The 12,825-nt window shown below is 50.5% G+C and overlaps 1 protein-coding gene across 6 annotated transcripts; it reads right to left on the minus strand.

The window, feature by feature from the left end:
• Positions 1 to 152: 152 nt before the first annotated feature.
• On the minus strand, positions 153 to 12,471 carry LOC122374311 (26S proteasome non-ATPase regulatory subunit 9-like). 6 transcript variants are annotated; one of them, XM_043352976.1, is made up of 2 exons: positions 12,015 to 12,471; positions 153 to 1,476 (listed from the first exon to the last, which is right to left on the minus strand). In XM_043352976.1, exon 2 carries the CDS (start codon positions 1,460 to 1,462, stop codon positions 818 to 820), a length of 645 nt encoding a protein of 214 aa, XP_043208911.1. In that variant the 5' UTR covers positions 1,463 to 1,476; positions 12,015 to 12,471; the 3' UTR covers positions 153 to 817. The 6 variants fall into 6 exon arrangements, with proteins under 6 accessions (XP_043208911.1, XP_043208907.1, XP_043208909.1 ...); XM_043352972.1 differs by having other exon boundaries at positions 153 to 1,477; positions 12,022 to 12,205; XM_043352974.1 differs by lacking the exon at positions 12,015 to 12,471 and adding an exon at positions 11,879 to 11,897.
• Positions 12,472 to 12,825: the final 354 nt, after the last annotated feature.

The following is a 12,825-nucleotide window of genomic DNA, read 5'->3' on the forward strand; positions in this document are numbered from 1 at the left end:
CACTCCTTTGAGACATACGTCACGGTCAACTGCATTTCGTCAAAGAAATCCTGCCTTCTCTCTGACCGGATTATACCTATAGAAATGCAATCCATAGGCTGCAATATTCTAAGGTTCACTTCTAGGTGATATTCTTTTGCAAATGAACTATGTTTTCTACTTTTCGTACTTTTTATTGCATGGCCACCATAAAAAAGAAACGGTTTCAGCATCGAAAAAAACATCAGTCGAAAAAATCATCAAGACAATCCAAATAAACGTAGCGAGATCCAAATCCTCCAAGGTCAAGTTCCAAGGATTACTTCTTACATGGGATGGCATTGCAGGTGGACACTGTCATAAAACTTATCACTTTAGAGCTTATCACTTATATTATAGCGCTTATCAATTTAGGTGGGGCGATCGAACAAACGGAAGTAGGATTACCTATCGTTCTCAAAGACTCCAAACCCGCGTCTTTTCCCAAGATATAAGCCTTCTATTATTTCCCACTCAAAAATACCAAGAGTAAGCTTGCAAGTGCAATCAGGTTAAATATCAACACATCAAGCTGTATCTGATAAAGCCCGAGCCCGCACTACACTGGCAATGGCGCAAACAATGGCATGTGATGCGACTGTCGCAATAAACATGCTTAGCTTATCAAAGATCGAGTCGACCACGGGCGTGCTCAGCCCCCATAGCACCGCCTTATGTGCAAGGGTGTGTCCTTTACACCCCTTAGCACAAAACACAATATCATTGTCTCATAGCACGAGAGCCAATATCAGATGACCCACCGCGGAGCAGAAGCCGATCGCTGTCCGAGGGCGGCCGTTCACCTCTCGGGCCTGTCGATGGGCACCAGGGTGCAGCCGAGCAGGCCCGGCCCGGCCCAGGAGCGCGGCGTCAGCTGCAGGCTCAGCCGGCGGCCGGCGCGCAGCGCCGTCACCGCCAGCGGGCGGCCGGCGCTGTGGCGCACCACGCCGGCCACATCCGACAGAGAGCCGAAGTTGTCGGCATTCACAGAGCCCAGCGCGGCCAGCTGGTCGCCGGCGCGCAGGCCGGCCTCGGCCGCCGGTGAGCCGTCTGTCACGGCCGTCACCTGCAGGAAGGCGGCCGGCGGCGTGGCCGAGCCGCCCGCCTCCGACGCCGTGCCGGCCTCCCGGTGCTGCGCGTGCAGCTGCGCCAGCCCAGCCTCGATGTCGCTCATCAGCGCACGGTAGTCGTTCTGCAGGCGGCGTAGCTGTGCTCGTGCATGCCGCACAGAGTAGACGTCGATGTCGGAGCGCGGATATCCCTCTGCATCCACCAATGGCTCGTCCATAGTGACGTTCTGTGATGTGAGAACGTTGCTCAGAGCAGCAATACGGGAATCAAGCTGCCGTTTTTCTTCATTTAATCGCAGGAGGGACGCACGCAGAGCACTACATTCGTCATCACCACTGGCACCACCGGCAGTGCCTGCTTCCACTGAAGTCATATTGGTGATTGTCCCTGGAACCAGACAATTCAATCAGTAATGCAAAATGAAAAAGAAGCTATCACAAACCAGATCTCTCACTAATGACATAAGTACAGTTTAGTACAGAATGGTGTTCTATTTATAAAAGACAATCAGTTACTTGCTGGCTGCCTAAAATGGTAGGTTGAGCCAAAATTACTTCTAGACTCGCTAGACTCAGGGTTGCATTACATCTGGCAAACCAAACCACGCCCTGGAGTGGAACTCAGCCAACTTCATGGTGAGGGAAGAGGTATCAGACCATGACCAATCATCTTGATAACTAAGAACATCAGAAAGATGTGGAAAATGGCAATCACTATCTGCCCAATATAGTTATATAGCCTGGATACAGTTCTTCAGAATTTGATATGTGATCCTAAGTTTTGATAAGCTCAAACCCAAAGTTACTGGAGAGTGGAGATAACCAGAAGTTAAAGCCATAAATTTCTACAATATTGACAACATTTCACAAGCCTGTACAACAATTGTGAACCAAAGGAGCTACGGTGCAGCAAAAAGCACATTTGATAGCTCTCTCATGCCTCTTCCACTTACTTGGCTTGACCTGGTGACCTGACTGCTTAACCCAAACCAACCAACCTGGTGACCCGACAGGTACCCTGGGGTCAAAGTTTTGGTATCGGTAACCCTGGCGTCACCGGTAGTGTTTTCGCTCAAGGTTAAGGTTTCATGTATTAGGCCGCCGTGCCAAGCCGAAGCATGCTGTGACGTCACTGGGTAAGAGAAGATAACGTACACTCGGGGGCAGATTGATGTTCTACAACTCTTTATCCACTGGGTTCCTATGGCTCAGCATTGGCAGCAGCCGCCTGGTACCGGTAGACTGTGCCGCTTCACTTACTTGTCAAGCGGCACAGCCTACCCACACTGTATGACACCGGTCTGGGTCGGTGGCTGGAAGGCGATGTGGGCCGCCTGTGACGTCAGCGCAGCGGTGAGGGCCGAGCCCGGAGGCATGGCTCGGGTCGGCGCGGCGCGGCGGCTGGCGAGGGCTGGGGAGTGAGATGGGGTGGGAGCATGGACCTTCGCGCGGCTGAGCAAGTGTAGTTAACTTTCGCGTTCCCCAATTATTCTAACTATCAATTGCGCTAAAACAGTTGTTAAAATGCCCTATGCCAAAGACAGCGCCTATCATCATACTTGCCATGCACATTACGACACCTAGTAACGTGGAATTGTGACAGCCGATAGAATTTATACCAGTAAAACGCCTTTTGGGCGAAGAACGAGCGAGCGCGATAGTGAGCCCTGCACGTGCGGAAAGGCGAGAGGGTTCTTCCAACGGGCTTGTGCAAAGCACCCTTCTAACCGGTCGCTAGCGGTGAGCCAAATTTGAACGCAATCGGCCCAGCCGTTCCTGAGATCTGGAATCGGCATTCTGCACGTGCGCACGTGCAAACGGGGTCCAAACTGGCTTTTGCACGGCACCCGAATAACGGTCCCCAACCGTGTACCAAATTTGAGCGCAATCGGCCCAGCCGTTCTCGAGTACTGGGAGCGCCCCCTGCACGTGCGCACGTGCAATAGCACCCTAACCGCAACACATGTGAATGCATTGCCTGGTGGGTGCCTACCTGTATGCCAAGTTTCAGCGAAGTCGCCCCAGAAATTAACGAGTTATTGAAATGGGAACAAATTTGACACCTCTTCTTTTTGCATTTTGCACGTGCAGTGGGGGTCACTCACATAGATCAAGAGTATCCGACCTTTGGTAGAAGGGATGCAGCTACCCTACAAAAATTACCGCAAGTCAATCGCCCAAGCGGCTGCTGAGATATGAGCCTCTCAAAATCACTACTTTTGCAAAACAGCTTGAACACCCTTGACTTTTCACGTGGCACGTGCCACGACGGTCACTGAGATGTATCAAAAGTAGTCAAATACGGGGTAGAAGGGATGGGGCTACCCAGCAAAAAAGACCGCAGGACAATCGGTCCAGCGGTTGCTGAGATATAAGCCTCTCAAAAGCGTTACAGGCCGGGCCAGGCCGCTCATACGGAGATTTTTCCGTTATATTGAAAAGACTCGCTTCGCTCGCTGCGCTCGCTCGCTCGTAATCACACGTGCATCGAGTTGCGGAGCTACATTGTTTATAACAGATAAGTATGAATGCCTTGATTGAGCTCAATGGTGTCTATTATTTCGCACAGCAATCGTCCAGAGACGTGGGAACTGGGGTTTATGAGAAGTGCCGCAGCCAACGCCCCAATTTTAACCGATTATTACTGTTGCTCTAATATGTGGTCCCAGCCACCAATAGCAAACCGTTCCAACTAGGAGCCAAAAAGTCGGGCACTCAGGACGGTTCGAACCGGGCTTCTCCAACCGGTCACCCTACGAAGCGAGCGTGTATCCACTGAGCTGCCGAGACTAACGACCAGTCGCTGCGGTCAAACGCGATCAAATCTCAAAATACTGTCATTGGCGGTCAGCGGGTGAATGACATTTTGTTTTGTGCGGATGAGGACCATTCTCGGTAGCTCAGTGGATGAACGCCCGTAACGTGAACTAACCGTTGGGGGAAGTCCGGTTTGAACCCTCCTATGTGCCCGGGTTTTTGGCTCCTAGTTGGAACGGTTTGCTATTTTTGGCTGCGACCACATATTAGAGCAACAGTAATAATCGCTTTAAATTGGGGCGTTGGCTGCGGCACTACTCATAACCCCCAGTTCCCACGTCTCTGGACGATTGCCGTGCGAAACAATGGACACCAATCTGCTAAATCATGGCCTTAGCACTAATATGTTATACAAAACATAGCTCCGCACGGTCCTCGATGCACGAGTGACATATGTTCTATCAGCTGTCCCATTGCCACGCTTAAGTGCGTCGTAATGCGCATAGCAAGTAAATGATAGGCGCTGTCTTGAGCATAGGACATTTTAACAAATGCTTTAGCGCAATTGATAGGTAGAGTAATTGGTGAATGGAGACGCGAAAGCTAACTACGCTCGCCCAGCCGCGCGATGGTCCATGTTTCCACCCCGCCTCACTCCCCAACCTTCGCCAGCCCGCGCCGACCCGAGCCATGCCTCCGGGCTGCCCTCACCGCTGCGCTGACGTTACAGGCGGCTCACATCCCCTTCCAGCCACCGACCCAGACCGGTGTCACGGTGTGGGTAGGCTGTGCCGCTTGACAAGTAAGTGAAGCGGCACAGTCTACCGGTACACTCGGGGGCAGATTGATGTTCTACAACTCTTTATCCACCGGGTTCCTATGGCTCAGCATTGGCAGCAGCCGCCTGGTACCGGTAGACTGTGCCGCTTCACTTACTTGTCAAGCGGCACAGCCTACCCACACCGTATGACACCGGTCTGGGTCGGTGGCTGGAAGGCGATGTGGGCCGCCTGTGACGTCAGCGCAGCGGTGAGGGCCGAGCCCGGAGGCATGGCTCGGGTCGGCGCGGCGCGGCGGCTGGCGAGGGCTGGGGAGTGAGGTGGGGTGGGAGCACGGACCATCGCGCGGCTGAGAGAGTGTAGTTAACTTTCGCGTCTCAAGGCGCCAATCATTCTACCTAACATTGCTCTACCTGGCATTGGGACAGCCGATAGAATTTATATCACACGTGCATCGAGTTGCGGAGCTACATTGTTTATAACAGATAAGCATTCAGGCCTTGATCGAGCTCATTAGTGTCTATTATTTCGCACAGCAATCGTCCAGAGACTGGGGTTTTTGGATAGCGCGGCGTCCCAACTTTAAGCAACTCTTACTGTTCCTCTAATGTGTGGTCGCAGCCACCAAAAGCAAACCGTTCCAACTAGGAACAAATAAGTCGCGCACCTGGGAATTGGGACGGTTCGAACCGGGCTTCTCGAACCGATCACCCTACGACGCTAGCGTGTATCCACTGAGCTGCCGAGACCAGCGACTACCCGCCGCGGTCAAACGCGATCAAATGTCACAAATACTGTCATTGGCGGTCAGCGGGTGAATGTCATTTTGTTTTGTGCAGATACGGACCATTCTCGGTAGCTCAGTGGATGAACGCTCGTGTCGTGAATTGGCCGGTGGGAGAAGCCCGGTTCGAACCCCCCTGAGTGGCCGACTTTTTGGCTCCTAGTTGGAACGGTTTGCTATTGGGGGCTGCGACCAGTGACCACATATTAGAGCAACAGTAATAATCGCTTTAAATTGGGGCGCTGGCTGCGGCACTACACATAACCCCCAGTTCCCACGTCTCTGGACGATTGCCGTGCGAAACAATAGACACCAATCTGCTCAATCAAGGCCTTAATACTAATATGTTATACAAAATATAGCTCCGCACCTCGATGCACGAGTGACAAAAGTTCTATCGGCTGTCTCATTGCCACGCTTAACCCGCGAGTTGCTGGGGGGGGGCGTTAAACGCCCCCACTTTTTTCGCCGGGCCATAGCATAAAAACGGCGCGCCGCAGGCGCGCCAAATTTTGGGTACCTTTAGAGAATTGATTGTAGTTTATTGTGACAAAGTTTCAAAAAAATCGATCGGAAAATTTTTGAGATATCGAGGTTTTAGTGACGTCATGATTTCTGAGTTTTCGACCAAAAACGGCATATGTTCAAAAAATCATATAAAATCACAGAATAGACATACAGACATGCCGTAAACGCCATTAGACTGCCAATACCATGAACAATCAAATGGCTATCTTCGATTATTGATTATCGTTCCGCATTTTCAAAAATCTTGAACTGAATCTCGGCAATTTCTCGTGACTACTTCACCACCATGATACATGCATTTTTTAAATTTAACTTTTTGAGCCAAACATGTACATATATGATAAAATGAATGTCACCATCGTGTTCTACGCCCCAAATTACCCATAAAACATGTGTCACAGGCTGCGAATATCAGTTTTGATTTTCGGGGATATTTGCCTACCCGGTTGACCTGACCTTGACCCTGACCTATGCTTGACTGACCTCTACATGGAGCTGACACTCATGTAGGCCTTATATGATGGATTGTGCACCGTTTTGACAGAGTTTATGACGAGAGGCGCCAATTGCGAAGTCCTGAAGTCCATGCTACTGAAAGCCCGATTTCAGGTGTTTGACCTGACCTTGACCCCACCTGTGACCTCAAAATTCAACTTTAAAGTACTCATCTGAAGCGTCTCGTCGCGTTCTTTCGTTTGCCGCCTCGTGCGTTTCGCTGCGCCTATTGGTTCTCGAGTTATCGGCTGGGGGCGTTTAACGCCCCCCCCCAGCAAACGGTGGGTGGCGAAATACCCCAGCAACTGCCGGGTTAAGTGTGTCGTAATGTGCATGGCAAGTATGATGATAGGCGCTGTCTTGGGATAGGACATTTTAACAACTGCTTTAGCACAATTGTTAGGTAGAATAATTGGCGCCTTGAGACGCGAAAGTTAACTACACTCGCTCAGCCGCGCGATGGTCCGTGCTCCCACCCCACCTCACTCCCCAGCCCTCGCCAGCCGCCGCGCGGCGCCGATCCGAGCCATGCCTCCGGGCTTGGCCCTCACCGCTGTGCTGACGTCACAGGCGGCCCACATCGCCTTCCAGCCACCGACCCAGACCGCGCCGGTGTCATACGGTGTGGGTAGGCTGTGCCGCTTGACAAGTAAGTGAAGCGGCACAGTCTACCGGTACCAGGCGGCTGCTGCCAATGCTGAGCCATAGGAACCCGGTGGATAAAGAGTTGTAGAACATCAATCTGCCCCCGAGTGTACCAGGCGGCTGCTGCCAATGCTGAGCTGAGCCACAGGAAGTAGGAACCCGGTGGATAAAGAGTTGTAGATTGTAGAACATCAATCTGCCCCCGAGTGTAGGGGAGAGTGGGGAAAGATGCCCAGGGTTTTACTTTGTCATATATTATTCGAAAATGACGATCCGAAAGCAAAAACTTGGAGTTTCAACGGAAGCCGACATCATTTTTCTAAAAAAAAAAATAACACTCTTTCGTGCCTGAAATATGATAGCTTTTATCCTATTAAGAATTTTCCTGAAGAAGTGAAAGGGGGCATCTTACCCCACAGGGTGGGAAAGACGCCCCCTGGCGTTGGGGAAGATGCCCCCTGCACTATATGTGACATAAATGGGCACGTGAATCGCCTGAACGAATCAGTAGTGCCTTCGAGCCTGCAATAGGCACTAAACGTCATCGTAAGGGCCCTCAAAAGTAGTCGTAAGGGACTTCAAAGGTCATCTTTAGGGCCACCATAGTTCAGCGCGGCCAAACAAGCCTCCGTGGTGGCGTTCGGAGACCGCTGTGGGGCCCTTATAGGTCTTTATGATGCTTGAGGGACCTCGAGCCCATCGTGGGGACCTCAGATGCCAGCACGGCCCGTGGAGCCAACGTGGGAGCGCTCAAAAGATGTCGTGAGGGGCCTTGGAGCCAATAATGGGGCCCACAGAGGCCGTCGTGAGGGCTTTCAGAGTCAGATGCCGCCCAAAGAGTCGTTATGTGGGCCGAGAGACCGGCATGGGGAGCACCCGACCGTACTGGGCTCTCAATAGTCCCAGATCGGCTTTAGTCTCTCATCACAAGTATGTACTAAATGATTTGACGGGTTCCTTGAAGGCCAGCATACGGATTTAGGGGGGGCGTCTTTCCCCATCAGGGCAGGGGGCATCTTACCCCAAGGTACCGAATTAGCATTAAATCAGTACAATTTGTTAGCCATAAAACTACACCCTGAAACAAACTGTTTGGGACACAGTACACGCACGTTAATGCATCACGACTATAGCAAGGGACGCAAAAATTATCTACTTTCTTTGATATTTACAATGTTTTGACCTCAAAATATTTTTTGAAAGCAGCAAATAAAAAACATGCAATCACCAGCCAGCCGTTGCCCAACTGAGCTCCGCAAATTTTTGTGCAGTTAATAAGGCAGGCTTCCGCTTTACGCTAAGAACATTCATTTCCAGGTTCGAGTCTTTGTTTAGCCGCTAGAGGGGGTGGGGCGTCTTTCCCACCCTGGGCATCTTACCCCACTCTCCCCTACCACACTAACAGTATCGACTGAGACTATACCTAGACTCAGACCGACTCAGGCAGCCTCAAACTGACTCGACCGACTCAAACCGATTCAGATCGACTCAGTCCGACTCAGAACGACTCAAACTGACTCAGACCAACTCAACCGACTCAAATCGATTCCGATCGACTTGGACAGACTCAGAAAGACTCAGGCAGACTCAAACCGACTCAGGTAGACTCAAACTGACTCGACTGACTCAAATCCATTCCAATCGACTCAGACAGACTCAGAACGACTCAGACAGATTCAGATCGACTCAGACCGACTCAGATAGACTCAGAACGACTCAAACGGACTCAGAACGACTCAGCCGACTCAAATCGTTCCTATCGACTCAGACAGACTCAGAACAACTCACACAGACTCAGGCAGACTCAAATCAACTCAGGCAGACTCAAACCGACTCAGGCAGACTCAAACCGACTCAGGCCGACTCAGACCAATTCAGATCGACTCAGGCCGACTCAGATAGACTCAGAACGACTCAAACTGACTCAGACCGACTCAACCGACTCAAATCGATTCCGATCGACCCAGACAGACTCTGGCATACTCAAACCGACTCAGGCAGACTCAAACTGACTCAACCGACTCAAACCGATTCCGGTCGTCTGATGATTCAGGTCAAACCGATGGGTCTGTCCGAGTCAGTCTAAATCGCTTTGAGGTGGTTCACGGTTGAGTCGGTTTGAGTCGGTTTGAGTCTGCCTGAGTCGTTCTGAGTCTGTCTGTGTCGATCGGAGTCGATTTGAGTCGGTTGAGTAGTTCTGAGTCAGTTTAACCCTCGCCGGACCTATTGGTTTTCTACATACGCGCCGGCCGAGGGGGGGGCGGGTACGACCCCCCCCCCTCGCCGTTTCGCCCCTGGTGGAGCTAGCGCGTCGCGGAAAAAAACGAGCGTGGGCGCCGTTACGAGACGCAGAGATTGGTACCCAATTTTAAGGTCCTAGGTCAACCGGTGACCTCTGAGGTCAGGTCAAGTGCCCCAGGGTACGGTTCAGTTTTTGGTGAATGACTTCGCAAAAAACGGCCGCAGAGCCGCGATTTTGGCAGCATCGTGTTCGCCTCGCTCAGGCGCGTCGAATGATATACTTTTTGTTCGGGTCAGGTCAACTTAGGGTGTTGACCTCAGGTCAAGGTCAGGTCAGCACCCCCAGGTCACGAAGTTGGTCGAAAGAGGTCATGTCGCATATCATTCGATTCGGCAGGTCTTCCTGAGTCCATTGGTGGCTTTCTCGACTCGCTAGCTCAATTTGGTCGGGAGTTATTGACGAAAAACTAATATGACCTTGATGACGTCATAAATGACGTCACGGAAGGTCAACATTGCAAAAGTGACGCATCTAACCTTGCAAGGAGTGCATCAAATCACGATTCTGTGTGCTTGAGATAGTTGGAGATCGTTCCCGGCGCCAGAATAGCAGTTTTCATTTTTCCCCATTGACTTATAATGGTAAGGTCACGAAAATGACCTGACCTCATATGACCTTTAGGAAAAATCCGAGATATACAAGTTGTAAGACTCATAATGGATACTAGATCCTGCAAGTTTCATTTCCCTGTGACATCTCCTCTGGCAGTGAGGGCGTTGCGAAGTTGCGACATCTGAAGACCGTGCAGAGGTTCACTTATGACGTCATAGGTCAGTGACCTGACCTGACCCGAAAATGCGGTTGGTGTCAAAAGATGCGGCTTGGATCAAAGGTCAGGTATGCCAAGTTTCAGCTCTCTATCGCCAGGGTGTTCGGAGCTATCGCGAAAAAACCCTATGGGGGGGGGGGGCGGCACCCGCCCCCCCCCCCTCGGCCGGCGAGGGTTAAGTCGTTCTGAGTCTATCTCAGTCGGTCTGAGTCGATCTGAATCAGTCTCAGTAGTCAGTGCCTGAGTCGGTTTGGGTCTCCCTGAGTCTGTCTGAGTCATTCTGAGTCTCTCTAAGTCGACCGGAATCGATTTGAGTCGTTAGAGTCGGTCTGAGTCGTTCTGAGTCGGTCTGAGTCGTTCTGAGTCGGTCTGAGTCGATCTGAATCGGTTTGAGTCGTCGAGTCAGTTAGTCTGCCTGAGACGGTTTGAGTCGCGCTGAGTCTGTCTGAGTCGATCGGAATCGATTTGAGTCGGTTGAGTCGGTCTGAGTCAGTTTGAGTCGTTCTGGGTCTATCTGAGTCAGTCTGAATCGATCTGAATCGGTTTGAGTCGTTCTGAGTCTGTCTGAGTCGATCAGAATCTATTTGAGTCGGTTGAGTGGGTCTGAGTCAGTTTGAGTCATTCTGAGTCTATCTGAGTCAGTCTGAGTCGATCTAAAATGGTCTGAGTCTGCCTGAGTCGGTTTGAGTCTGCCTGAGCTGAGTCAATTTGAGTCAGCCTGAGTCTGTCTGAATCATTCTGAGTCTATATGAGTCGATCGGAATCAATTTGAGTTGGTCAAGTCAGTTTGAGTCTGCCTGAGTCAGTCTGAGTCTATCGTCCCACTGGGACTATTCCCAGTGGATACTGATAGCATGCTGTGCTACGTTATCTTCTCTTACCCAGTGACGTCACAGCATGCTTCGGCTTAGCACGGCGGCCTAATGCAGGAAACCTTAACCTTGAACGAAAACGCTACTGGTGATGCCAGGCCCAGGGTTACCGATACCAAAGTTTTCAGTTTTTTTTTTTAAAGAAATTTTGTCCGAATGGATGAATGGGTGGCTATGGGCCCGGGTGCCCCGCTAAGCAGAGCTTGTTGCGAATGACACCACGGACCCACCACCCCACCTTGCCCGCGCCCGGTTCACCGGTGATAATTTGGATCGAAAGTTTAACGTGCCGCAGGTAGATGGCGGCACGGTCCTCCCGGGTCTAGGGTGGCCCTCTCTCGCCAGTTGCCAGCTGGCTTAATATAGGAACGCGGGTCAAACGACGTGGAGCTTCCCGGCCGCGAACTCGCTGCCACCGAGTTAGGAGACGGACGCCTTATCCACTAGGCCACGGGGAGGACAGTTCACACCCAATGAAAAATTGATGCATGATAAGCTATGCCAAATTGTGTGGTACTGTGTGCCATGTTTTTCTCAAACCTCTACCCACATAAAACTGGAGATCGATCGGCCAAATATATTACACGTATGACTGCCAACAGACTGCATGCACCCACGCACCTCAACCTACCATAGCAAAGGTGGAGTGGCTCATTCTGTCCCTAACTTCACACAAACTATACTATGAGTTGTGTTATAGCTATGTTTCAGAACCTAATATATCAATCGAATAAATGTTGATCAATCTACTATTGCGCAATCAAAATGGTTGTCATACTCATCATACATATGAGACCTCAAAACATGACAGTCATCACAATCAGTCTATATCTATAGCCAAGCTGCTGCGCGCCCTAACTTGAACTCAAACTCTTCAACAACAGTCCACATTGATATCCATCCCCACCCCCCCCAAACTCGTACAAAGAACCGATACCAGAAACCTACAACCTCCTAATCTTTCAGAATATTCCAACATTATTAACAACACCTACCGTCCCAGTCCGACTGATAATTTCCAGCTCACGCTTGAATTGGCTTGGATACGCTTGAATCGAACTCTGGCTTGAATCGCGCGTGAAGACGCAGCACTCGAGCAATAATACACAGCGCTAGGGGAATTATATCGCCTTGGGGAATTCCGTTGGGGAATTCTCGGGGCAACTTACTACACTTACTAGGTACTTTCCACTTTGAGCAATGGCAATGGTTGGGATAATTATAATTTAGCAGCTTGTCTATCACATGAAAATAGTAAAAAACAATTGGATAGTTTTCACAACATTTGAGCGTTCAGGTCTTTATATCTATGGTTCAAGTAGTTTGCAGTATTCAAAATTAAATTTCATCAATTTTAAATAATTGCCTGGTAGAGTAAAGGTAAAATAACAAGTCAACTTATTTAGATGTTTCCAGCCACGTGACCATTGGCTTTGTATATATGTTTCTCTCCTTGACCGAGGCTTTCATGGCGCGGGTGAATTCATTTCCCGTTTCCCTGGGAAACCCCAGCTGTCCCCGCTCAGTCCCCGCTGTCCCCCAGCTGCCCGAGCTGCCCCGAGGAAACCCCACAGTGTATATAAATGGAAACCCCAGGAAATTTTTCCAGCCTAATATCAATATACCTACGGCTACGGCAAGGCCATTTATACGGCCTTGATTAGGTACCCGTTGCTTGGTTGGTTTACCCAAGCGACCCTCATCTCTTTCCCAAGTTTCAAAGCCTTGCAACATTTCAATTTGTTTTTGGACGCAGGAGCCAGGCTGCCACGCGTCCTTACCCGAAACAACAACAACATTTGTATT

Source organism: Amphibalanus amphitrite, unplaced genomic scaffold (assembly GCF_019059575.1).
Source record: "Amphibalanus amphitrite isolate SeventyFive unplaced genomic scaffold, NRLGWU_Aamphi_draft 001637F_arrow, whole genome shotgun sequence".
Lineage (NCBI taxonomy): Eukaryota > Metazoa > Arthropoda > Thecostraca > Balanomorpha > Balanidae > Amphibalanus > Amphibalanus amphitrite.

Bases quoted from the DNA above. Each gene is read 5' to 3' on its own strand.
- LOC122374311 (XM_043352976.1), bottom strand. From the start codon at position 1,462: ATGACTTCAGTGGAAGCAGGCACTGCCGGTGGTGCCAGTGGTGATGAC.